Raw genomic sequence first — 27,328 nt, 5'->3', positions numbered from 1 at the left:
CCAGTTAGGGGATCTCCGCTTGAAACTCCTCCACGTGAAACCACCTCAGAAAGCATATTAACCAACGCAACCTCCGCCGTAACCTCCGCCGTAGGTCCTGAAGCCTTACGTAGGATTATTCGTGAAGAGTTAAACTCGGTGCTGGATTCATTCAAAATAAATATTTTGGAACGCCTAAAGTCTGAAACTAAGCAAGTTATTGATCAAGTGTCCTGCATCACAGCTTCCTTGAATTTTCTCGAGCAGAAGTACGAAGCTACTGTCACAGATCTGTCTGAAAAAACCAAGTTAATAAACCAGCTTCAAACTGATAACGTAAACCTGACAACAGTAGTAAGGGCTTTGGAAACCAGATTAGTGTCTATGGAAACACAATCCCGTGCAGCAAACATAGAAATTCACTGCATCGCTGAATTCAAAACTGAAAGTCTACCAACGACAATTAATCAACTTGCTACCGCAATAAATTTTAATCTATCCAATACGGACTTAGTTGCATGTTCAAGGATTGCTAAGACTAACAAGGAATCCTCTCGACCACGAACCGTCCTCGTGAAGTTTTCTAGCCCTAGGATTCGTGACTCATTTTTTGCCGCTGCTCTAAATTTCAATAGAAAAGTGAAGTGCAAAGAAGACAAATTGAACACAAGCCATCTAGGTATTAGCGGTGAAAAAAAACCCATTTACATTGGTGAGCATCTGCCACTTGCAGTTAAAACATTGCACGCCAAAGCCCGCATAAAAGCTAGAGAACTTAATTACAGATTTGTTTGGGTCAAAAACGGTAAAATATTTTTGCGTAAGTGTCCTTATTCTAATTATAAGTATATTAAAGATTCCGATTGCCTGAACAATATTACTGCTTAGCTTGAATGGTTATCCCTCAGTTATATTCAAACAAAGTCAAATCCCTTATTGGCTACTATCAAAACGTTAGAGGTCTAAACTGTACTCTACAAAACTTTCGACAGCGAGTTATTTGTAATAATTTTGATCTAATTGTCTTAACTGAAACATGGCTGAACAGTAGCGTTTTTGATTCCGAAATCCTTGATGATCGATATGTGGTTTACAGAAGGGATCGCGAAACTTCTGCCTTAGTGAAACATAAAAAGTCGGGTGGAGGAGTTCTCATAGCTGTATCTAAACTGCTCCAGTCTCAACGGCAGCTTGAATGGGAAAGTAATAATGAGGATTTATGGGTCTCAGTCAGTATAGGAGGAATAAAAAAACTTAATTTACGTGGCATTTATCTTCCACCACCTGTTAGCAAGACAACAATTGAAGCATTTATTGAAACTGTCAATATGGTTCTAGATTCCCTTCCCGAATCGTATGAAGACTCCACCTTAATACTAGGCGATTTAAATTTGAAATCAATCACGTGGTTTTCTGAAGACGGTAGCACAAATATTATCAACAATGGAAACTCTGCCATTAATAGGTTTCAGGTGAGTGGTTTCACTCAATGTAATGGTGTGCTAAACTTTAAGGGCAATTCTCTCGACCTCGTATTGGGCAATGAACATACAGTAACAGTAACTGAATGCGTATCTCTATTGCGGGATGTAGACCCATATCACCCTCCGCTTCATATTAATATCCGTACTAGCTTACCAAAATACAACAGTTTCATGAAATCTCGATACAGATACAATTTCTTCAAATCTAACTTTACAAATTTTATAAATAACCTCAACCAAGTGAATTAGCTTGAAGAACTGAATAAATGCAAGAATGTTAATATAATGATTGAAATTTTATATAATTCTAGAATCTGTAATTAATAAGCACGTGCCTAAAATCAAACCACGCAGCTGTAAATATCCTGTTTGGTTTACACCTAATCTCATACGCCTGCTTAGGCTGAAAAATAAATGTCACAAAAGATTAAAAAAATACAATAACCCAATGGATAGAATTGAATTCCAATATTTAAGAAAAGATTGTGACCACTTAATAACTACCTCGTACAATAATTACATTTGCTCAATCGAACACAAAATATCTAATAATCCCAAATACTTCTGGACTCATATAAAGAACTTGCGTAGGAGCACTAATAACTATCCCTCCACAATGAATTTAGGTACAATTACAGCCTCTAACACTCAAAATATCACTGATCTTTTGCATCTCATTTTTCTTCCGTCTACAACAATAGCTCAACTTTAAATAATAGAATAACAGTGAACCTAAGACATATGTTGGAAATATATATCTTACTGCTGGTGACGTCTCTAAAAAACTAAAAAGACTTGATTGTTCCAAAGGTAGCAGTCTGGACAATATCCCTCCACTCTTCTTTAATAGGTGTTCTGAAGTTTTCTCGGTTCCGCTAGCAATCATTTATAATTACTCCTTGAGCACCGGTACTTTTCCAGACAAATGGAAAGAAGCAAAAGTTGTGCCTATATTTAAATTATTTTGGGATAACAGATACCCTGTTAAACTGGTGTGAAACTTATGTTTGTAAGCGACCCAACACTGTTGTTATTAATGGATTTAGTTCAAAACCTTACCTCGCAACATCTGGAGTTCCTCAGGGATCAGTGCTCGGACCGTTATTTTTCAATGTCTTTATTAACAGCATAAGTAACATATTTAAATTTTCAAAAGTATATTTATTTGCCGATGATCTCAAACTATTACGAGTGATTAGAAACCCTGCAGATGCTCAGCTACTACAAAGTGATATCGATCGTTTAATTCAGTGGTGCATAATCAACAACATGCAGCTCAATGCAACCAAATGCTTTCATATATCATTCACGCGCAAGATCAATCCAATAATTAGTCAATACAGTATCCTAAATGAAAGAATCACTAAAGTCCATAGCATACGCGATTTGGGAGTAACACTTGATTCTAAACTTAATTTTATTGAGCATGTTGACAACATCCTTGCATCAGCCTCTAAGTCTCTAAGATTTGTAATGAGAAACGCCAAAGATTTTAGAAAAATATCCACAATAAGAGTCCTTTTTAATAGCTTTGTGAGATCTAAGTTGGAATACTGTTCCCTAGTATGGTGCCCTGACTATAATATCCACAGTGACAGGATTGAAAGGCTTCAAAAGAAAATAATCCGCTACCTCACCTACCGTACGCCTGACGTACGAGACTTGATCTCGTATAACGATCGTTTGCGTCATTTTCAAACCCTTTCATTAAAATCCCGCCGCTTATACTTAGATATGATTTTACTGTGCAAAATAATAAACAGTAAAATTGAGTGTCCTGCTCTATTGAGTTTGTTTGACATCAATATTCCCCATCGACCTCCTCGTAAGGCAACTGCATTGTTTAAAATCCCACTCCGCAGAACGAGGCTTGGAGCCAATTCAACTTTAGTAAGGCTTTCGCGGTCATACAATTATCTATCTTCAAGGATTGAGGGTTTAGACATTAACCATAATTCTGAAAATGAATTTAGGCGTAGGCTTTGTAATTTTTTAAATAATAATTTAATTTAAATTTGTTTTTTAAGTGTACTTTTCTTTTTATTTGTGTAGAAATAGTTGTAGAATATGTTTTAGATTTATATAATACGTTATTAGTATCTAGCCGACAATTAACGTCAAAAAAGTATGTGTTTTTTTATTTACTAATTTAATTTAAATATGTTCTTATATATTTTTCTTCTTATATGTGTAGAAGTAAATGTAAAATATTTGTTAGATTTATATAATTTGTTATTATTTTATAGCCGACAAACAATCGTCATAAAATTATGTTTCATGCATGTCCGATTGCTTGTAAGTAGAATCGCAATTATCATTTTTTTAAGTATGTTGTAATTATAGTGGAATGTATGTTGTAGTTTCTGTAGGTTATCTTAAATAAATAAATATCGATCGCATAAAATTTTCCAAGCCGATTGATAGTTATCTGCACAAAAATCTAATCCTGATATTGTAGATGCAGCATTCCCCTTAAGTGAGGCACGCAAATAATGAAATTTACTGATAGGGTCAATGCTTTCGTCAGAATGAATGAGCGAATTGAAAGTGTCCCTAAACCCAAGCCAGTGATGATATTCGCCATTAAAATGTGGCAAGTCTATCTTAGGTAGTTTGACAACCTTACGTTTGTGTGAGTCTGAGGAATCTTCAGAGACTGCTGCAACTATGGGGTCCTGGGATGGGATTGACAGCTTACGATGGCTAGCGATCAAAGCCCGACCAGCAGACACGAGCGAATAGTAGAGCATCTCGAACGTGTGGCGCTCTTTGGGTTCATCGTCGGATGAATCGCACAGCTCTTCTATCTCATTCTGAAAACCGTAAAATTCATCGTATAAAGCTTCTATCTTATCTAGCCGTAATTGTAGCTCGATTTGAATTTGGGCAGGGTCTGCAGTTTCATCACCATTCTTTATAGATTTTAAGTAATTACTGAAGATAGTAAGCTTTCCTTTAATAGTAGCTCTTTTCTTTATCAATTGCTTGAATTGTTTTTCACTCATTTTGATTTAGACCAAAAAAGAGACAAAAAATAAACAAATTTCAAGATTTTGCAAAGTATGAACAAAATGACGCCGTTAAAATGTTAATAGCAATTATACTTTTATAAAAATTTCCTGTCGACAATTTGATTCTGACGATGAAATTAAGAATTGCTATTTAAATATGTAAGGCGTTAAATATTTGCTTAGATGACTGTGGTATCGGCAAAATATTTTGAACTACCCACTTAGTAATGAAAATTTAAATGGAATTTAATGATACAACAGTTAAATATAATGTAAAATTATGACCTATTGTTAGTTCTATTGCATTAATTTAAGTGATTTACTAGTGAACTAATAAAAATATGAATCACTCTGTTAAATACACTAATGATACGAAAACTTATGATTACACAATAAATTATTTGAATTCTAGCTACTTATTATTAAAAAAATATGTAAGTAAATGATTACAATAGAAAGAAAGATAATAAGGATGAATAAGAAGGATAATAAAGAACGATCTCACGATTTCCGGGAATCCTCTTGACAATTCCTTAACTGTTGGCTGTTTTGATGTCCGATTATGTCAGCTGTTATTACTAATGATTCAGCAATGTTCACACCGGGAAACCAAGTCTAAGCACAACACAATAACCTTTACTATTCTTGATCCGTATTGCGTATTTAAAGTTGAACTGGGTTGTCGTAGTCTTGATAACGGTACACCATTATTCATAAGAATCCACTATCCTTCGGTATTATTTCAATGGCCAAGAATTTCTGCTGGTGTTCTCGATTGGATACACAGCAATAGTTACTCTGCAGAACCACAAAAAATGTCCAGAAAGAGTTGTGGGAAAAATGTACGCGGTGATGACCTTGCGTAACGTCTTGCGTCCTTTGTTCTTGATCTCTTCACGAACTACACTGGCCTGCAAAAGTAAGTATCACACTTTTCAAATTAATTTTTTTTCTTAACTAGAGAAAGAAGGTAGAGATTTAAGATTAAAAACGTTTTGTTGCAAATTTTATAGGCTTTAATTCTTAGAAACTAAAATTAAACATTAGTTACATTTTTAACTTAAAAAAGATAAAACAATAAAAATGGACATTTTTAGTTTAGTGTAAAAAAATTCAACTAAAATGTATTACATGTTATTTAATTTTTAATAACTGGTATTGCCTCCTCGAGATCTGATTACAGCTTCGAGCCGGTTTGGCATACTGAACACTAGGTTTCGGAGCCGATGTTGGGGAATATTCTCCCATTCTTCTACCAGGGCCTGCTTTAGTGCCCTGAGGGTAGTAGGTGGTGGTCTGCGATTTCTGACTAGCCTCCCAAGCTCATCCCAGGCGTGTTCAATCGGGTTGAGATCAGGACTTCTTGATGGCCAAGCCATCACGCTGATACCGACCTCCTGAATATACTCTTGTACGATATGAGCCGTGTGTGGCCGGGCATTATCATGCATCAGCATCGATCCATCACCCATATTTGCTAAATACGGCCCTGCATACTCATTGAGAATCTCTTGAGCATATCTTTGCCCAGTGAGGGTGCCATTTTCTATGGCTACTAGCTCTGTGCGACCTTCTGAAGATATGCCAGCCCATACATGTACACTGCCTCCACCGTATTGGAGTCTTTCTGAGATGCAGGCTTGAAGGTCACCAGGTCGCCTGAAAACACTTCGCCTTCCATCAGAAGTGTAAAGGGAGAATCGAGACTCATCTGCAAACGAAATTCTTGACCATTCTTTTTCATCCCACTGCATATGTTCACGGGCGTATCGCAGTCTCGCTACTCGATGCTGTCTCTCGAGTTTTGGGCCACTCGCTGGTCTTCGGGGTTTCAAATTTGCTTCAGCAAGTCTTCTTCTCACTGTACTGTGACTAATGTAGTCCCTCCGGGTCTGAAGTAGCTGTTGCTGGACTTCAACTGCATTTTGGTGGCGATTTCTTAACACAGTGGAAATAATATAACGATCTTCTCGGGCACTGGTACACCTGGGTCTGCCATTACAAGGTCTCAGATGGTGTCCAGTCTCTTTGTTTGTACCTTCGCTATACCTTCTGGACCGTTCGTACCGTCACACCCACCATTCTTGCAGTGCGACGCATACTGATGCCTAGTTCCAGAAAAGCCAAGATCCTAGCACATTCTTCAACTGAAAGAGGCATGATAAATAAATGTAATGTGCTTTTTAGCATAAATTTTTAAAACAAGACCCATCGATCTTGAAAAAAATTTAAAACAGAAAGAAAAATGTGAATGGCAAAATTGTAATTCGGAAACGTCCACTTTGAAAAAGAAATGGTTTTGTTTTTGAAGATTTTTTTCAGCCAATTCTTAAAAGAAGGTTACCGACTATAAAGTTTTTATGTACAAAATTAAATTCTCTTTGGAGTCCTTTTTATTTCGAAAGTATATCTTGTGAACTTAAAACGTTATCCCAATTTTAATAGTGTGATACTTACTTTTGAAGGCCAGTGTAATATTTGGTTCATTAAACGTGAAGAAGGACCATATGGAGGGCGCCCAGTGCCCTGGTCTTGAATGATAGGGAGATCTTAGCGTCCAATTAAAAAGTAGACTGTAATTAATAGATTTAATTCGTGAAGTTAAATTTACAAAGGTAATATTATGTTAACACGACAGTCCGTTCGTATCAAAAGTGACGGCTCTCGGCTGCGCGACCGTGTCGTATCCAAAACCGGTCTGTCCGCGCGACCGTCTTAATTCGGCCGCTTAACACAGCGACTGTGTCGCTAACATTGCAAAACATGAAAAACAATCATATTATAATTGGCAACAAAACATAAATACTGCTTTGGCGAAAAGATTCTTTATAATTTTTCAAAATTAAGGCTGAGGTCTATAGAGCGTGCTTAGGCTTTGCTCAGACTTTACTTACATAAAACTTTACTCAGTGTGCTATAACTTAGTGTGACTTAGTATCCCATAGCACGAATTAGGAGGTAAAAAATTGTATTCATTATTGTAGTTGATAGAGCTTAGTCTACGATTATAATGATACCACTCTTATTACAAGGTAATGCACCGTTTTCAAGAAAATTACGAAAAACAATTCTAACCTAAAACGGGTAAATTACCGGCGCCAGGAGGCTAAAAACCTGCTAATAACTGTCAATTTTAAACAAAACAAAAAATAATCTGTGATACTAGACGGCTAGACGGCTTCATCAATTATAATTTTTAGGCTTAAAAACCCAGAGTTATATAGCCAGTAAAAAAAACTTATTTTCCTTATATTTCCTTTGATGTTTATTACATCTTTATTCCGTTTCTATCGTAGTTGCGCGATGGTTTCTGTGTTCTGTGTTTTATCACGTTTTACCCGTTTAGATGTTGTAATTTCTTTTTTGTTATTTTCTTGAAAACTGTACATTACCTTGTAATAAGATTAGTAGCCATAATCATGGACTTTGGTCCATGATAGGCTAGTAGATACACAACTATAATTTTTAAAAATTGGTTAGGTTAGGTTAGGTTATGTAAGAACAGTTAAAACAACGTACGAGCCGAGCGTAGCGGGCCGCGGCAGCGGCCGGCGAGAGCCAGAAACGAAATCTAGGTGTTTCCCTTTCATTCCTCCACATAAAAATGTCCCAAACCTAAAAAATTTCATAATTTGAGGTTAGGTTATAAATTTATAATGCTTGTTTTTCTGAAACGGTGCATTATCTTGTAATTAAAGTGCAAGCATTATAATCGTGGAGTAAAGCTTTATCAATTACAATATTTTTACCTCATAATTCGTCCTATGGGAAACTAAGTCTTAATCTTAAACTCGCGTTGTGGCTTCATCTACAGGATATACTTTACAGTTGATAACCTGCTCAACCCCAATATTTGCATATTAGGAAATTTACTTGAGGTTGTGGTTGAGTAGGTTATCAACTGTAAAGTAGATCCTGTAGATGAAGCCACAACCTGAGAGTTGAAAAAGCAAACAGAATTTTATAACGAGGCGGTACTCGAACGGCTAGCTCAGTTGGTTAGAGCACCGGCACGGAACGCTGGGGTCGTGGGTTCGAATCCCGCATCGTTCATAAAATTTTGTTTTTCAATTTTTTTTTGTGTATTAATCCTAGAAGTGAGGGGTATCACTTTAAAAACATAACATATTGTTTAGATTTACAAGAGCGACATCTCAAGTCAATTTCCTAATATGCAAATATTGGGGTTGAGCAGGTTATCAACTGTAAAGTAGATCCTGTAGATAAAGCCACAACCTGAGAGTTGAAGAAAGCAAACAGAATTTTATAACGAGGCGGTACTCGAACGGTTAGCTCAGTTGGTTAGAGCACCGGCACGGAACGCCGGAGGTCGTGGGTTTGAATCCCGCATCGATCATAAAATTTTGTTTTTCAAATTTTATTTGTGTATTAATCCTAGAAGTCAGGGGTATCACTTTAAAAACATAACCTATTGCTAAGTCTTATAACATCTCATTTATGTACCTACGATATTACTTTAAAATATGTTAAAATCAATAAAGTTACTTTACATCTAACAGTTCAGAGATAGATGTCTCATTCGCATACAAATGCTAAATATTTCTAGCACGATTACGTCTTAAGGTTACGTCCTAATACCTAATAGAACCTACAATCACAGAGTGCTCATCTCCAATTTTGCACGCAATCAATACCTATGAAATAGTTATGTACTATCGCATGCAACTTTTATCTTTTTTTCTATTTGAAAAATAAGTACGTACCTGAGCATGGCCGTCAAAAATTGTGCAATAACAGTCGTGCATTCGTAACGCACGGTAACATTTCAAAGGTATCAAAAAAATTTTGCTCTATACAAAGTTTACTCCATATATAAAATTTATTAATAACACTCGAGGTCGCGGGTTCGAGTTCCGCATCGTTCATAAAATTTAATTTGTGTTATTTACAATGCATATTAAAACCAACGTTTTCATTGTTATATAAAACCCTCATAGCTGTATTATAATTATAAATATTGAAAACAAAAATATTAAAGTTGAATATTTCAAATTATAAACATATTATTATTTATTATTATATTCTGCCAAGGATTTGTGTTCGAAATTTTATAGGACGTAAATTTTATGGATGTACCCCGTATGTACTCTATAATAACAAAACGACAAGCTACAAATAATAGCAATGTACTGCATATGTACTCTATATCAAAATGACAAGCTACACCTACCAGGCCATAAAATCCAAAAAAAAACAAGCTACACCGTCACAAAATAGCAATGACAAATTGGCAATTGACAACTCTTTATGATGGAAACAGCTGTGTGCTGTCACTTGTCAGCTGAGCATACTAAAAATTGCAAAACACGACTTAATCCAAACACTTTATATATTAATATTTTTATCGAACATTTTGTATTATATTCGAGGGAATTTATTTTTTATTGCGTTATATAAAAAGTAAAGACAATATTGATTTAAATAATGGACTCCGATAACTTGTCGAAACAGGCAAGCGAGTTTATGTTTATTAAGATAATATTATTTAAGATTAATATGTCTATTTTAACACTATGGCAATTGTGATTTGTAGATTGAAGAAGTGGAAGCTTTAACTTCAATATACGGTACAGACTTTATCACTGACAGTGAACAATTAAGGAGTTATAGTATTACAATAAGGGACAAGAAATTGGAGGTAATATTGTCTGTGACATTGCCTTCAGATTATCCAGGGCAAGCGCCACCTAAATATGAGTTTTCGGCGCCTTGGATGGACAGAGAAAAGAAAGAAAATCTGCGAAGAAGTCTAGATGAAGTTTACTTGTGAGTTGTAACACAATGTTTTGTTTTAAACCCATCAGGTATTATTATTTTTGAAGTAATTATTACAATTACTTTAATAATTGAAGGTGCATTTCTTAAAAATCAACATAAGAAACCTTTTATTCATATTTAATTGTTGTAATTGTTCAAATGCAAATCTTACTATCTACAAATTCGTCTAACAATATACAATATGGTCATGAGAGTAGTAATTATGATTATTATATTTTAATAATAATGTTTATTAGGTGGGGTTGTATATGATACGATATATAGATTATGTCCAAGACTGATCCAGTAGGTACAGATCCTTGAAGTATCATTGTAAACAGTAGAACTGACTGTATTTGCAGTGTTGGTCTGGGGCAATCATTATTTCATAAAAAAGGCATATAGGCTGTGGCGAAAATCTGATTAGGTATATATATAATAACTGACTTAGAAAATCTTAAATAGTTTTAGTTGAAGTAAGGATGAAGTTTTGTTTTTGGTTACAGTTGAATCTATATTATGATTACAGAGAAAATGTTGGTGAAACAGTAGTTTTTCAATGGGTTGAAAAAATCAGAGAGATACTACATAAATTGCAACCACCAGACCATAAGAAAAAAGGCAAAACTGTAAAAGAAGTTGAAATTGTGGATATATCAAAGGTAATGTGTGAAGAGCTATATGACTTTGATAACAACGGGTTCACAAGGAGCAATTACAGTTGAGAAACTTTTAATGCTCCTACTTTTACGGCTGTTTTCAATAACCTATCTACCCTTAATTTAACTTACGGATACATTGCTGTCACTGTTTAATGACAAGATCTTATCTATCCATAGTTATGTCCAATACAGTTATAGTCCAATGCTATCTGTCAATAGGTTATTGAAATGTAAGTAAATGTAAAAGGATATATTTGACTACATCTAGTAAGTTTAACGATAGATTGGTTATTGAAAATGGTCGTAACTCAACTGACCTAATTTTCTCCTGACAAAATTGGCTAGTTGTATGATTATTCTGGATTAGAAAAAGGTGTTCCAATATTGTATGATCAATCTTTAATTGTAAAGAGCATTTGATTATTTTTTCTTCAATTTGTCCTAATAATTAATACTGATTATGTGCTATATGTTAAATGCTTATATGAGTTCAGATATGTTGAGTGACATTTGACCATCAACAAGCTGAAGTGTTAGTGATGGTGATAGGTTTCAAACTTATATCAAACTGCATCTTAGCCCATCATTTTTGTAAAAAGTGTGATCAGACGGTTAAAATTTAAAGTTAGATAAGCAATTTTATCAGTTGCTCACTTAAAATCACACCAAGTGAACATGTTATTTTATCTATTTATACAGTCACTCTAAAGAGAGAGTGAGAGTCACTCTAAAGAAGTAGATATTATACTGTTCATTTTCGGTATATTTATTTATATATGATTATATGTCCACAAAAATCATCAGCCTTTCCTTTTTTTATAGTGATTTCAATTGTTACAATGCTAGAAATTAGGAATTTGGTATGACTAATTCTTGTATGCTTTATGAGATACAAAAACTTTGGAAGGAAATGTAAGTAATACACTGTATTGTCGAAGTCCTTATTTTAATATTATCAATTTTCAAAAAGACTCAATTTAAAGATAATAAATGCCTTTTATTGTACTAAAAGAAAGTTTCTAAGAATACAGAAAAATACCATACTCACAATTTATTAAATAGTGCCAGAAAAATGCCATGTTCACAGGGTGTTTTGGGTCATAGAGCCTGTGAATACAGACATCTATATATTACGCCTGTATAATAATATTCCATAAAACTTTTCTTTGGATGAACCCTATTTTATTTACACTATATTTTTCAGTTAGAAATTATCAGTCCAAAGATAGTCCATGGTAATGTGATAATAGACAGGAGAAGTTCATTCCAAGGGCATGCTGCCGAAGTACACAGTATAGATGATGTTAAGTAAGTGTCCATTATTATTCTTATTTTTATTACTGTAAAACATTCTATTGATTTTTTATATGATAATACACAGGAGAACTCACAGAGTGTGGTTTTAGATGGGAGCAATTGCTTTTTATTGAATATGTTTTTGTCATATTAACTGGGAATAGAAGTTCATTCCTTAGTTTCAGTGTATGTAGAAAGTAGTTTCTTAAGAAATATTCTGTGGATGGATGCCACACATCCAGGTGGTTTTATTATATTTTTGTTTCTGGTATGTGATATAGTGATTCGGGCGGCAGGAACCAGGACAAAAAGCTCTTCAGAACACTCCCCTTGAAGCCTTATGAAATTTTTTACGTAACGCCCCTCCATTATTATCAAAGTTAGTAAAAACAATGTCCAAGGAAACATTTTCCAAAGACATATTAACAGAATAGACCGACATTACAAACCATTCCATTTTTTACTCAATTTTTGACATTTGGCGCGATAAATATTATATAGTTTAATGTATTTAAAAATAGATTATTGGTGCTAGTCCAGTATACTATGTAAGATAGAGTATTGTTTACTTCGTCATATAAAGCTTGACTTCTTTTCACTTTGAATATGGTTGAAGTATCATCCGTAAATAAAATAAAAAAGGTAAATCATTTATGCAAATACGAAAAAGGAACGGTCCAGGAATAGACCCTTGTGGTACCCCCATACTGAGAGGAGTCCCAGGAGATACCTTCACATTGCCATTTACATCAACCTTCTGTGTTCTACTATTTAAATATGAAATCAAAAGATTGAGTGCATTCCTTTTCAACCATAGTGATATGTCACTTCGTGACCAGTTTAGAATGTTGAACACAATCGAAAGCCGTAGATAAATCACAGACGATACCAAGTGAATTCTGTGATTACTCTCAAGCCTTTAAGATGAGATCAATGACGTCGTCTAGTAAAACCAAATTGTTTTATATGCAGTAACTTTTGAGTGTAAAAGTAAGGTTTAGGTAAAATTATTTTTTCAAATTTTCCTTCACCGTCGTTTGTTGTATTCATCATTTAGGTAATAATACCTTTCGCCCTCTTATATACAAATTGATATTTCAGTGCCGTGCTAATGAAGTTAAAACAGAACAAGAAAATACAGAACGCAACTCACAATATGTACGCGTATCGGATAGAATGTCCATCAGAGAAAGGGACGTGTGTGTTACAAGACTGTGATGATGATGGGGAGACCCACGCGGGGGGAAGGATGCTTCACCTGCTGCAGATATTGGAGCAAAAGAACACACTTGTTGTTGTATCTAGATGGTGAGACAATTTTTATTTATTTTTTCAAATCAAATGAAAAGTCATTTATTATAGGTATAAAATACATTTATAATTATTAAGGTCTACAAAAAATAAATAATCGATTTAAAACTACTAGGGTTATTGAAACAGAAGATGCACACCAATCCAATAATGTTGTAAATAAATAAATATATTAATGGAACATAATACAAATATACAAATAAAATTTGAAGACAAAATCAATCCTAGAAGGGAGGGTTATCACTTTAAAAACATAACAAATAATACAAATATGTGAAATATTCAAAATAGATGCACGATTTGATAATCGAACTCCCGACACTGGAAATTATGCTTCCAACGGTCTTCACCAACTGATGTAACCGATTATAGCTGTTATAACAAATTGTTTAGATATAAAATAACGAAATCTCAACTCAATTTCCGCCACAACAACTGTAGAGTTGAACAAACACCATAATAATCCTAATTGAATGATATATTTATATGAGTTTCCTTTAACTTCTTCTCATTAAATCTCAATTTTACCAAAGTGATGGTAAATAGTAGAATGTATATCTTGGCCATTTAAGCGTCGTTTTTTTTTTCGTCATGAATAAATAATTTTTGGTTTTGATGTTACATACTTATTTTATAGCACTCATAATGATTTAAATACCTACCTAATGAATTAAAGATAAACTAAAATTTTCGAAATTGTGAAAGAATTAGACTGAATAGTCAAATTAACCTGGTAAACGAAATCAGGTAATGAAACTTCACGAGCAATGTCGGGGTGAAAGCTGATCTAAAATCCCGTTTTCAGCCAATATTATAACGGGGCGTCCATTAAATTACGTAAGGTGTTTTAGGAGGAAGGGATCTAGTTAGCTAAATCTTGGCAAATATCACGCAAATTTATTGAAATATTCTCAAAAATGCCTCACGTAATTAATGGACGCACCCTATATTAATTATATTATTAACTGGTACTTTACAGGTATGGAGGTATTCAACTTGGGCCGGACAGGTTTCGTCACATTAACAACGCCACGAGACAAGTTATAGAAGAAGCCGGCTTACTTAATAAAGCTTCATAGCGTCAGGTGCAACTGTATTAACTCAAGATAAAAGGGCTTCAATATACATTTAATAATATGAAAAAGATTTACAGTCTCAGAGAAGTAGCGGTAGAACTAACTGTATGAGCAAGATTCGGGTGGGGAAGTTGAAATTCATATTAAAACTCAAAAATTAACTTGAAATAGTCTGTTCGTTCTTCAAGTATGATGATAGCCGATGAAACATACTAATATGACAAAATACCGTCAGATTTTATTCGCTGATAACTACTAAACTATATAGGAAAACCACATGAATGCGTCCTCGGTCACGATACAGGGATGCGGCGGTACACAGGCGAACCAGGAGGTCTACTCGCAAAATCGATAACGATACATTCGGAACGATACGATAATACTCCGAATATATCGCAACTAACCTACTCTAACAAATGTTCGAATTCCTTATCGTTTATCGTAACCATAGACTAATATTTTGATTTTTTTACGATGTTAGTGTGAATGAATTATGTGCAAACCTTGAAAAAACTAAATATTATCTGTGCTGTGTCAAAAATCAAAACATAGTTTAGACGCATCAATGCAAAATGTACATATTCAAGAATTATGTAATGAATATAATATGACTAATTAAAATTTAATAAATAATACAAAACTTACGAATAAATAAAATGTAAAAAAAAAGTAACTCAACCCTTCTCGTCGACTTCCTATTTGTCAGGCGGCCATTTGCATATTTACTTTCTACGCATAAACGATCAATAAAACGACTTAAAGTACCTACTCGATAGTAAAAAATTCTGTTGAATATGTAATTAATGTTTAAATATTTGGCGTATGTTTATTTATTTAATATACACCAAAAAACTCAAGAAATTGACTCCACCATCAAAATAAAAGCTTAGAAGGTTGAGGTTATCGTAAACGTTTGATTATTTGTCAAATTCGATTATTCGTCTCTGACATTTTCATCTAAGAGTAGTGTTAGGACCGATAATATAGAATAATGTTTCGTTCGTTCACTCATCGTTTCGTTATTGAATCCGATGTAACTAAGAATAGGATTCGACACGACTAATGCCACGATATATCGAATATCGATTTTAGGAGTAGGCCCCCAGAGAGAAGTGGCAGGCTAACTGAATCATATAGGCGAGTATATAGAGTTCTAGTTAAAATCCCGCTTACTTAAACCTTTCACAGAAATGATGCGTAATAATTAGATGACAACCGCTACGATCTACTTGTACCTTCAAACACGCGGGGGTGCTCCCTACAAAGAGGTCAGGCGCCATTTTGGACGTTCAGTTTTAAGAGTTTGTTACTCAGTTCCCCATTAGCTACCGTGTTCTTCTGTAAGGTCGATGACTAATCTAATAGTCAAATCATGCACTATATACAGTAGATATAATTAATTAATTACCTACTTACTTAGGTACGTATCTTTGTTTTATCTAAAATCTAACATTCAATTTCAGTTTATTATTAATTAATGATTACAATTTGGGTCAATTTTTATTTGTCTCCATATTTAAGGAAACTTCGTTTTTAATGAAAATAAGGGATCAGACGAGCAGGTCTTTCAACTGATGGTGGTAGCTACAATTGCGCTCGTTACCTTGAGACATAAGATGATAAGTCTCATTTGCCCAGTAATTTCACTAGCTACGGCGCCCTTCAGACCGAAACACAATCGGCGTGGGCGTGGCATCGATGACGATTAAATTAACCAATCATTTCGCTTCCCACCAAAAGCGTTATGATACGTCAACGTGTCTATGCACTGTATAATTGTATATTCGACTAAGTTCAATGATAATTGTGTTATAACAGCAATTCTCATGATTAAGTAGCATTATACATAATAACATATGTTTTAATATTTATTACTAACTGACCCAGCCATACAAATTAATAAAAGAAATGAAAAAAAATTTTGGTGTATAAGAAGTAGATGTTGGCCCAAAATTTTATACAAATCGGTTCAGCCGTTACGGAGGAGTTTGGTAACAAACACGAGAATTTTACACTCGTGATAGGTTCACAGCTTTTGTTGGATCTAATGTTCTACTTTTACACCACAAAACGGACAGATTTAATAAGAAAGTCACGCAATAAATAATTAGTGATACGAGTTCAAAATTTTTTAAATATTTCATTTAAGTATATTATTTGTCTAAAGGTTAAGTGAATGAGTTGAATCTCGCTGCTTCAAAAAAAAAATAAGTTCATTATGGATGTACTCTATATTAAATTTGTTAAATTTACTTCTTTTTTTTATTATATAAAATCCTACCCGTAAAAATATTTCAATAACACACATTATTATAATTAATTGTATTTGCTGACACTGCCTCTGTAATATGCACAAAATAGAGAGCTATGTGCCAATATTACGTTTCCACTTTCTTTATGGTGGAGTCGCCTCTATGTTTTTTTTAAGGTAAAGGAGGACAAGCGTCCGTACGAGTCACCCGATGTTAAGTGACCACCGCCGCCCATATTCTCTTGCAACACTAGAGGAACCACAGGAGCGTTGCCGTCCTTTTAGAAAAATGTACGCGCTTTTTTTTTCTAATGTACCCATGTACGTCCTGGAAGCCGCACAGTTGTATGTGGAAGAAAGTTCCTTGAAAACCGCACTATGGAGAAACAGATGGTGAGATATCCTAATTTTTGACGTGTAGTGCGAAGGTGGAATTCAGCGGTAGGAATCAGGTGAAACAGCTCTTCGGAACACTCTCCGTACCTAATAATGCCACGTTTAAGTGTCTGATGTCTCGCCCCAAAAAATATAGGGAGTATGAAAATCACATTTCTTAGAATATCATCGAGAACATGCAGGTATTTTTGTGAGGCAAGTTTATATTTATTTCTTTAAAATGTACGACCTAACTGATAAATAGCACAATTAGCCCTCTTCTTCTTAAACATTTTATAAATTAAAAACTATAAAATTTGAAATTTTTTAATTTAAACCACAAAATATAAACACGATCTATCTTCTATTACGATTGTTCTTTTCTGCGGTCTTCACTGTGATGCACTTTTTATCCATAAATTTGAGCAAATCCTGCAATTGTAAAACAATGGTATCTTTAATAATTAAAGAGAAATTCAAGCTTTAACTAATGGCCTATTTTATATTAATCGCTATCTTAAAATTTCGTAATTAGCCGGGGACTGTGCGAGCAGCCTCGCGAAGAAGCCTGTGTGAGCAATGCCACGATCAGGCTGAGTCAGCATCGACCTCCGCACGCTCGGGCGAGGCAGCGCGTGCGTTTGCCTTCGAGCCAGGCACGTCTTGACCGACCGAAGATTGGCCTCGCGAGGTTGCTCGCTCAGTCAGCATGCAGCTATTGATTTAGTGGAACTTTTGCAGGTTTTTGTCAGACGGAATGACGTATTGATATTTGCAGTTTGGATTTGTATGGATGTGACAGCGTTTTGTATTTTATATGGACTCAAAATTAAATTCAGGATCGGTTGACGGAATACATAAAACCTGATTTATAAATAATTTTAGTGATCTAAAATTGAAATCAGCGGTTATGTTTTATATGAAGATGCCCTGAAATGTTATGCAATTAAACGATAAGTCGATTATAGGTCTAAATATGCTTGGTCTAAATATCCTAAGTTTGGATTTGTATGGATGTGACAGCGTTTTCCTAAAGAATTAATGGCTATTGTTATGTAACAGAGCGTGTCTTCGTTACATTGTTGTAACGGATTTGAGATAGCTAAAAACCGACCAAGCACGAGTTGGACTCGCGAACGAAGGGTTCCGTACCGACTTCAATATTTAATTAGTTTTTTAGTATTTGTCTTTTCTGCCGACAAGCGGTATTAGTGTGCAAACACTATTTGTTTTTAAGGGCACCGTAGCTTGCCCATATTTCCAAACATGATAGGTTTGAGTTGGGCTAAATATTCTTACAGCAAAAATTATGCACATACAATTAAAATGTAAAATAACCGCATAGAAAATTGTGCAAAAGGGTCAAGGAGTAATGTAGGTAAGTAAACGTTGTTGTCATGTTATGGGCCTTATGAGGAATTCATTGTTGCTCGGAGTTTCCCTGCGAGATTGAATTAGAAATGAGGAGATCCGTAGGAGAACCAGTCATAGACATAGCCCAGATGGCTGCGAAACTGAAATGACAGGGCACATAGCTCGACGGACAGCCTTCTGTCCTTCTGTTGGGGCAGTAAAGTCCTTGTATGGTGACCATGTACCGGAAGACGTAGTGTTGGTAGGTCACCCACAAGATGGACCGACTATCTGGTCAAGATTGCCGGAATAGGTTGGATGAGGGCAGCGCAGGACTGATCGTCATGGCGATCTTTAGGGGAGGTCTTTGTCCAACAGTGGACGTTTTTCGTCTGAAATCATGATGAGGCGATGTCATCTTATGTGAATCAAGGCCGTGCAGCTCAGACGTTGAGTATTATAGTTGAATGTCGGTCACTGGGAAGCACAGAAATACTTATTTACTAAATCTACTGCATTCACTGACCCACAAACTCGTTTAACGATCCTGTCATTTAAAAAAGACTACCTTCGGATTGTATCGATAACCGCTCGCCACCAGTTGTTTGTGAACACAATCAATGTCGATCGGCTCGTACGACAAGATGGCGTCCTGCAGCCGTCGACGACAGCTCACGTAGTTGTGGAATGCGACGTGCAGTGGCAATCGACATGACTGTACCTGTATTACAAATTTAAATGGGTTGTACAATATAACAAGTGCCAAAACATGATAAAAACAAATATAGTATAAAAAATCTAACACTGAAGTAGACAATTTCAAAATTCGCTAATTTCCCTAATTTGTAAAAAGGGAGGAAGGAAAGGGAAACGCTTACAATTCGGTTCTGGAATTAGCCGGCCGCTACCGCGGCACGCTACGCTCGCCTTCATGCGTTATTGTAATTATTGTTCTAACATAACCCAACCTAACAATTTTTATAAATTGTAGTCGATAGATCTTTGGTCCACGATTATAGTACTACTATTATTACTAGGTAATGTGTAGTTTTCAAGAAAATAACGAAAAAAATTTTAACCTCACAATGGGTAAAACACAAATAAAACGCTACATGAGCGCTTGCATGGCTGCGGCCTACCAACTGTCAATCGTAAATGAAAAACAGTGAAATAGAACACTAATTTGGAAAAATGTTAGTTTATTATTGAACATTATCAAGTGTGTGACGGGCCTTATGGGCCAAAACCCCAAAAATTGAGGGAATCTTCATAAGGTTTAATGTAATACACAGACAAAATATTGAAACATACCTTAGCCTTTTCCCTTGTCTGAAACACCCAATCATCAGGACTACATGCAATTTCCTTTATAAGTGGTAAAGTATTTGTTTCCACATAAATATTCTCCATATTATTTATATTTAGTTCTTGTATTACTTTTACAGGTGACTGGTGTTTCATTGGGGATATACTTGCTGATACTTTTCTTCTTTTTGAGGGTGATGCCTGATTGCTAGCATCCATTATAGGATGTGTTTGATCATAGATATATGTCAGTAGTTGAATTGCTGTAATTACAATATGAATATTAAGTATTCTCTTTTTAATTATTTTAGGAGTTTTGTTATTTTAAAGGGCTTACACTTGTTTGTCCTCCTCTTACATACAAAAGACTGTTACGTCCACAGGGTAGTGGCTTCTTATTCCAATAACGGAATTTAAAATGAAAATTGAATTTAACAATAAAAATATACTTGTATAGCCAACAAATGTCAGAATCCATTTCATAGACCTCATTCAATCAATCGATCAACTTCTCAAGGAATAAAATTTGAAAAGGGGTAATGACTTTCTTAAATAAGAGGAAGCCAACAGTCAAGACACTCATGTGATGAAAAGTACTGAGGTAACCTCCAATGGACATCTCCAATACCAGGGGCAAGACATGCATTGCCTACCTTTTTTAAGACACATAAGTTTTTAAATTTCATGGATTTTAATGAAATTTTTGGTTAACACATTGTATCTATGAAATACAGTAGTTTAAGATTGGAAGATCTTTATTCAGACTGATAATTACTTACCTCTTTTTCGCCTGAATGGTTTCAAACCATACCTTTCTAATTCCATATTTCTTTCAGGACTCGACATAGATTCATAATCTCTCATAGGTGTAACACAATCTGTTTTAATTATATATTCCTTGTCACAAGGTGTTTTTACAATATCATAATCTGATTCCTGGCCAAAAGTTCCACACTTTCTTTCATCAGAAACCATATTTTGTGATTGTGTTGGCCGATCTCTACCTCTTACTTCAACTAAGGGTAAAAAACTATCACTTAATGATCTATTTAAACTTCTATCATAATTTATTTTGTTGCTGTCTGTTAATTCCATTATTGAAGTACCAACATAATCGTAATTTTCCTGTGGTTTTAATGAACAGTTAAAACTTCCAGAATATTTTTTAGTATTTGGTGTATATTTTGAAATGTTCAAATCTATAGCAATGGTACTTTCACTTGAACAAGGGTTATAATTTTCTATTCCTAAATCATTATCATCATAGTTAATAGACACATAGTCATTGCCCAGTTCAAAGTCATTATTTGCATCTATATTTAGACCATCTACAGAATTATCATTGGAAGAATTAGTAATATCATTTTTTTTATATTGTACTAAATTATTTTTATTATTTTTGGTTTCTTCAATTGTATAGCTGCAATGTCCAAAGACATTACTTTCATCTATATTTTGTCCATCCACAGAACAATCATCAGATGAATTAGTTATAACAATTCTATCACATTCCTCTGTTTCACTTGTACTTTCCTCAATACTGTCTAGGATATCTAAAAGACTTTCATTATTAATATTATTTGCAACTATTTTTGATTCAGTATTTATTTCTTTATCTGTATTTAATAGAGTAGCACTGTTATCAGAGTGTTTATTATTGACAGCATTTAAGTCATTATTAACATCAAAATCAACAGATGTTAAATCAGTGCTCCTCTTATCAGCTTCCAGACTTTCAGTTGTTGTATTATTCAAACAGTATTTGTTAAATTTACTTTCTTGCTCATGTACAGCTTTTAGGTCATTCAAACAAGTTGTCAAGTCAAATATCTTTGAACTATTCGTTAGATTTTCAAATGATTTCTTGTGTTTTGGTATACTAAAATCATCTGGTACAATTATAGTGTCTTCTGATGATTTATTTGTATTTAAATTCATTTTTATTTCAGGTAAGTCATCACTAGAATTTGAAGATTGACTCAAATCGAACAGAATAGTTTTGTCAGTGCTACAATTATTAAAAATTACTTGTGTATTGATTACGTTAGAAGGTTCATTAGTTTGACAATTTATGTTTATATTTTTACTTATACATTGTTCCATTTGTTCATCAGCTCCATTGGAGTTTCTTTTACTGTCAAAGCTTTGAGTGAGATCAATTTTAATATTTTCAGATTCATAAGCACAATCTGTAATATTCACTAAATTGTTATTTATTTTGAATTCTGACAAGTCTGTAAAGTGAGGTTTCATAGATATACAAGTATTTACATTTTGAGTCAAATCAATGGATGTTGTTATTTGTATAGAATTGTCATCAAATAATCTCTCAGACTTGTTACTGTCCATTATTAGAGTGACTTCATCATCAAATAAATCTGGAGAGTTGCTTCGATTTTGACTAGTCATTAATGTTGAATTGCTCAGTGGTAATATACCATCATTAGTATTCATTTTTAAATTACAAGCATTCTTCTCTGATTCTTTGGATAATTCCTCCATAAGTTGGTTCTGTGAGCTCAAATTATTCCCTAGAACCTTTTCCCATATAATTTCTTGTGTTGACTTTATTGTACCACTCAGTATATGATCTAAGTCTTTTGATGAGCATTCCATATCTACAAAACTTATATATGGACCTTCAAAAACAGGGCTTACTGGCCTACCAGGTATTTTTGACCAATCCTTCAACAGGGAGAAGTTTGGTGATTTTTCAATCAAACCTGTGACATAAAATAAGTTATAATTCATGTCATTGTAGTCAATAGATGTGGCAAGATGATATAGATGACTTTGAGAATTATCCACTTGAATTGGAATGCTTTTATAAGATCCTTGTGAAGAAAGTACCTCAGCATATTTATCATAAATAATTTGTTCTTTCTCTTCATTACTTATTGTTAATAATTTGTATTTTTTCTTTCCTAGACTCCTACCAGAGTTAATACCTTTGCTTGCTTTAAACCCATATTCTTGAAGTGTGGCCCTTATAACCTTAGTTCTTTCCTGTGATGTCATAGGTTTTGATGTTTCTTTGCATACATTCTGAGTAGATTCATTTTCCTGTAAAGATTTTGACAGTGCAATTGCAAGTTGTAATTCTTCAGAATCTATATCTATTCCTGACTGCTTACAAATACCATCAAAGTCTTTTGAATAAGAAATTAATTCATTTTTCTTAGGTTTCATAAGATTTCTAATATCTTTTTGACCTTTTGGTTTTTTCTTTGGTTTCCTTTTAGGTTTGCTTTGGCTTTTTGGGCCAGCATTATTTTTCTTCTTTTCTTGAAATTCAGACAAACTCTCGTCCATTGCTTCTCCCTTATTAAAATATTTACTAAGGATTTCGCTGGAAGTCTCATTGGATCTAAAGGAAAATAATAAACATTTTTAGTACGTAAATCATTTTATTCATCTAACCAATGTATTGTAGACTTTAAATACCAACCTATTACTAAACTTATCTACATTCATATTATTTATGTGGTAAATCCGTTCTTGCATCTTCTTCCATTAGCTTTCTAATCATGTCACCAGATCTATTCGGTAGACCACTTGCAATCATCATTCGTCGTTCTACTTCTTCAATAGGGTCTTCATAAAGCTTTTCGACAGCTTTTCTCAGCTTTGGTGGTGTCCACCAAACGCTGAAAGTCGAACGAAGATTAGACAACAGTTCTAATAAAATATCACAAACAAAATTTATATAAACTTACTGATATGCTACTCCGCTTATAACTCCAAAAGTTAGAACACCCAAAGCTATTAGATTTCCTACTCTTGCTGCAGGTGTTCCTTTTACCTTTCTAGGTTTCCATTTTGAAGAATCCACACCAATTGCCATAGTGGTTTTTTTAGAGATTCAAATCTAGGAATACAATATACATAGGCGTCGATGTCAGTTGTCACTTGGCTGTCACACATAACGAACACTGGGCTCTTTTTTTAATAATTAGCACTATTGGCACCAAGACTATCAGCTCATAATATCAAAATAATAATATAAAAATAATATGTAAGTATTTTTTTAATCCCATTCCACCACAAGAAAAACCCCCTTTAGGTTTATGTGAAACAAAATTTTCGTAATGTATGCTAGACCTCCATTTAAACCTTTCCGCATCGGTGCTCTCCGCTGCAAAATGTTCGCCTTAGATCGGCATGCGTTCGGCGCTCGCGCAGCGTTCTCCCCGTGCGTATTATTTTACGTGTAGTTATAAAATGCTTATAAGTAGGGTGATTTGAGTGACTGTCACTGAAAGCTATTGAAACAAGCTATAAGACATAAATTATTCATATTGTGTTTTTATATTATTTCACACAGACTTTTCATTCGACAATAAGTGTAAAAATAGGTATATTTTAAAATAAATTTTGATTTTCAATGATAATAATTAACAAGTAATTATTACTTGTTTTATTTATTTCCTTTTATGTTTTTGTAATGGAACATTATATGTTCATTATAAAATAAAACCAAAATCTCCACAAAGAACAATCTTCGTGCAGTCTTGATAACGACCGCTCGCTGCACCGCCCGGGGAAAAAGTGAACACAAAAATGCTATGTCCGTAAAGATATGACGTCGAATATTGGTGGCCTTGAACAGTAACGGATCGAAATGTGTATCGGACTTCACTCGTTCATAATTGCGTAGCAAAATAAACCATATTATACACGTAATAAGGGTGAAAAGTGGGTGAGGTAAAAGAGTGCCTTGGGGCACTGCCGAACTCGGTGTGTTTGTAATTTCAAGTGCCTGCGGGCACCGTCCGGTGTGGAAAGGAAAAACCCGAAACAAAATACTTAGAGCGTGTATTCAATCAGTAAGTAGGAAAGCTTCCCTGCTAACGTCTTTTTATTTAAAATAGAAGGCAAGAAGCTCACGTGATGGGAAGTAGTGAGACAACTGCCCATGGACATCCGCAACACGGTACAGGAAAGCTGCAGCAGATAATTGATTCTACAAAATTTGCACAATCCGGCGTCCAGATGGCGCCGGGTTAGAAAATTTTAAGTGCCGAGTTGCCTATCTAAGTCAGTATATTATTACTCTCATCTATGACACCGAGTCGACAGTTATTTAAAAAAAAGAGTATTATTTTTTATAATTAGATCAAGCTGTAGAGAGAGCACTTTCTCTTTGGTAGAGCACTGGACACTGGTAAGTTGGTAACAAGTAACAAACCAAATACCAAAGAGTATATTAATCTACCTAAGAGAACGTAGTGTTTAACAGTTTAAATTTAGAATAAAAGTGTTCTGTGGCTTAACCTTTCCGCATCGGACGTGCCCGCGGGCACTGGTAATTCAAAAAACAATGAGAGCGGCTGTGCCACGGGGCACTCTTTTACCTCATCCAGTTTTCACCCTTATTAGGTGTACAAGATGGTTTATTTGCCTACGCAGTTATGAACGAGAGAATTCCCAAACACATTTCGATCCGTTACGATTCAAGGCCACCAATATTTGACGTCATAGCTTTACGGACAAAGCACTTATGTGTCCACTTGTTCCCGGCCGGCGCAGCGAGCGGTCGTTATCAAGACTTTACACGAAGATCGTTCTTTGTGGAGATTTAAGCTTTATTTTATAGTTAACATATACTATTCACTACAAAAACATAAAAGGAAATAAATAAAACAAGTAATTAACAATAATAACAATATTTATTTTAAAATATACCTATTTTTACACTTTTTTTCGAATGAAAAGTCTGTGTGAAATAAAAAAGAAAGACAATATGAATAATTTATACATGGTCTTATAGCTTGTTTCAATAGCTTTCAGTGACAGTCACTCAAATCACCCTAGTTTTAAGCATTTTATAACTACACGTAAAATAATACACACGGGGAAAATGCCGCGAAAATGCCGGAAGCTTGCCGATCTACAGTGTACAGCGAGATCCGGAGCGCGCCGATCCGGAAAGGTTTTCTCTTTGACAACAACAAGGGTCAAGACCATTTGGACCTACTTATGCAAAACGGAATCAACCCACACAATGACAGTTTTGAGAAAAAGCCGTTTTTGTCTTCAAGTTGTGTAGAGAAAAAATGTTTGCGATTTTAAATAAATTTTAGTTATAATATTGTAAAAAATACTTTTTTCTATGCATACAAATACAATATTGATAAAAATCATGAACATTTTCAATAGTAATAAAAGAAAATTATTGGTTCCTTTTATCAAAACTATCTATGTGTGGGTTGGTTCTTTGTTATTTTATTGCCAAGCCATAAAATTATTGTGAAAATCGTATAATACCTTAAAATATTTTACTAAAAATAAATCTTAAAATAATATGAAAATATTAAAAATTACAAAAATGTTTGATTAATTAGCAAAAATACTTAGCCAAAATTCGATTCTACTTAATTCTATTTCAGAATTTTCAGTAAGGTTTACATAGAAATCGTGTCAGACATACGGAATCTGGTGTAGCATGCTTTTTAAACCCTTAGAGTTAGCGCCAGGGAAAGCCCGTCCTGTTGGCCAAAACAGTTCCATTATTTCTTTAATATTGACCCAATTAAATGTTCTCTCCATCTATCGTTTTCTTTTTATTGATCATGTTCTTTTCTAGCTTTTATGATGACAAGAAATCTTCATTTACATGCATTTATTTAGTTTTTACAAGTTTTCATAGCCTGAATGATAGTATATCGCTATAATAAATAATGGAGCTTTGCCACATCTCAAGCTTGCATTATCGACATATCAGATGGAATTATACTAACAATCATCTAAACATAAAACGATGAGGCAGTCGCCGGAGACATAGGAGGATCATCAAGAAATCATGAAACAAATTAAGAAAAAATTGTGAATTACAATTAGGAATGTAGGTACCACTGACGTGGATAAAAATATAATTTTGTTAAGAAGTTTATTATACAACACACATTCAAAGGGTTCCCTTTGACCCTGTATATTAAATTATATCAACAAGGAACCAAGTATTATGAGTCTTATAAATTTTTTTTCCATTATTAATATGCAAACAGGAACCAACCCGCATGGTTCAACATGATTAATAAAATATATATATTTTACAAGGACCATGTGGTATGGTCTTTGTGAAAAAAACAATTTCGAAGATTTTTTAGATTGTCGGTCTACCATGGGGCATGGATCTTTATAGTTTATTGTACGACTCCTGTTATGTGGGTTGGCAACCATGTCATAAAAATGTTTTAATCTGTCAAAATTGTCAGATCATTTTGATCTTTACAAGCAAAGAGTATAATAATATATAGGGAAAAGAGAGCCCTCTCTACGCATGAGCTGTCTATTTGAAAACTAGCGCCATCTGAATATTGGCCCCGAAAATAACTATATATTAGCTCGAAATTATGAAATTAATTTTTAATGTGACGTAATTAAATAACCAACTCTACTTTTTAATGTAGGTATTGCAATTTTTTACCATGTTGAAATTGCGCGT

At 34.3% G+C, this 27,328-nt stretch overlaps 2 protein-coding genes across 2 annotated transcripts; one reads left to right on the top strand and one right to left on the bottom strand.

Annotated features, from left to right (window-relative positions):
- Positions 1 to 9,768: 9,768 nt before the first annotated feature.
- On the top strand, positions 9,769 to 16,849 carry LOC126976311 (protein IMPACT-B-like). The gene is made up of 6 exons (XM_050824593.1): positions 9,769 to 9,946; positions 10,029 to 10,261; positions 10,782 to 10,914; positions 12,119 to 12,222; positions 13,312 to 13,518; positions 14,501 to 16,849. Exons 1-6 carry the CDS (start codon positions 9,920 to 9,922, stop codon positions 14,598 to 14,600), a joined length of 804 nt encoding a protein of 267 aa, XP_050680550.1. The 5' UTR covers positions 9,769 to 9,919; the 3' UTR covers positions 14,601 to 16,849.
- Positions 16,850 to 17,536: 687 nt separating this feature from the next.
- On the bottom strand, positions 17,537 to 23,797 carry LOC126976303 (structure-specific endonuclease subunit SLX4). The gene is made up of 6 exons (XM_050824581.1): positions 23,598 to 23,797; positions 23,330 to 23,528; positions 20,661 to 23,248; positions 19,888 to 20,144; positions 19,145 to 19,297; positions 17,537 to 17,655 (listed from the first exon to the last, which is right to left on the bottom strand). The coding sequence occupies exons 2-6, from the start codon at positions 23,383 to 23,385 to the stop codon at positions 17,581 to 17,583; spliced, it is 3,129 nt and encodes a 1,042-aa protein (XP_050680538.1). The 5' UTR covers positions 23,386 to 23,528; positions 23,598 to 23,797; the 3' UTR covers positions 17,537 to 17,580.
- Positions 23,798 to 27,328: the final 3,531 nt, after the last annotated feature.

The sequence above is a fragment of the Leptidea sinapis genome, chromosome 40 (assembly GCF_905404315.1).
Source record: "Leptidea sinapis chromosome 40, ilLepSina1.1, whole genome shotgun sequence".
In the NCBI taxonomy this organism is placed as follows: Eukaryota; Metazoa; Arthropoda; class Insecta; order Lepidoptera; family Pieridae; genus Leptidea; species Leptidea sinapis.
Note: the sequence above shows the minus strand (reverse complement) of the source record. Positions and strands in the feature narration are given on the sequence as shown.

Coding starts and splice junctions, on each gene's coding strand:
- LOC126976311 (XM_050824593.1), top strand. CDS start 9,920: ATGGACTCCGATAACTTGTCGAAACAG. Junction 9,947..10,028: donor CCGATAACTTGTCGAAACAG/GCAAGCGAGTTT, acceptor TGTGATTTGTAG/ATTGAAGAAGTGGAAGCTTT. Junction 13,519..14,500: donor CTTGTTGTTGTATCTAGATG/GTGAGACAATTT, acceptor GGTACTTTACAG/GTATGGAGGTATTCAACTTG.
- LOC126976303 (XM_050824581.1), bottom strand. CDS start 23,385: ATGCAAGAACGGATTTACCACATAAATAATATGAATGTAGATAAGTTT. Junction 23,249..23,329: donor GTAGATAAGTTTAGTAATAG/GTTGGTATTTAA, acceptor ATTTTCCTTTAG/ATCCAATGAGACTTCCAGCG. Junction 17,656..19,144: donor GTTATCGATACAATCCGAAG/GTAGTCTTTTTT, acceptor TTACAATTGCAG/GATTTGCTCAAATTTATGGA.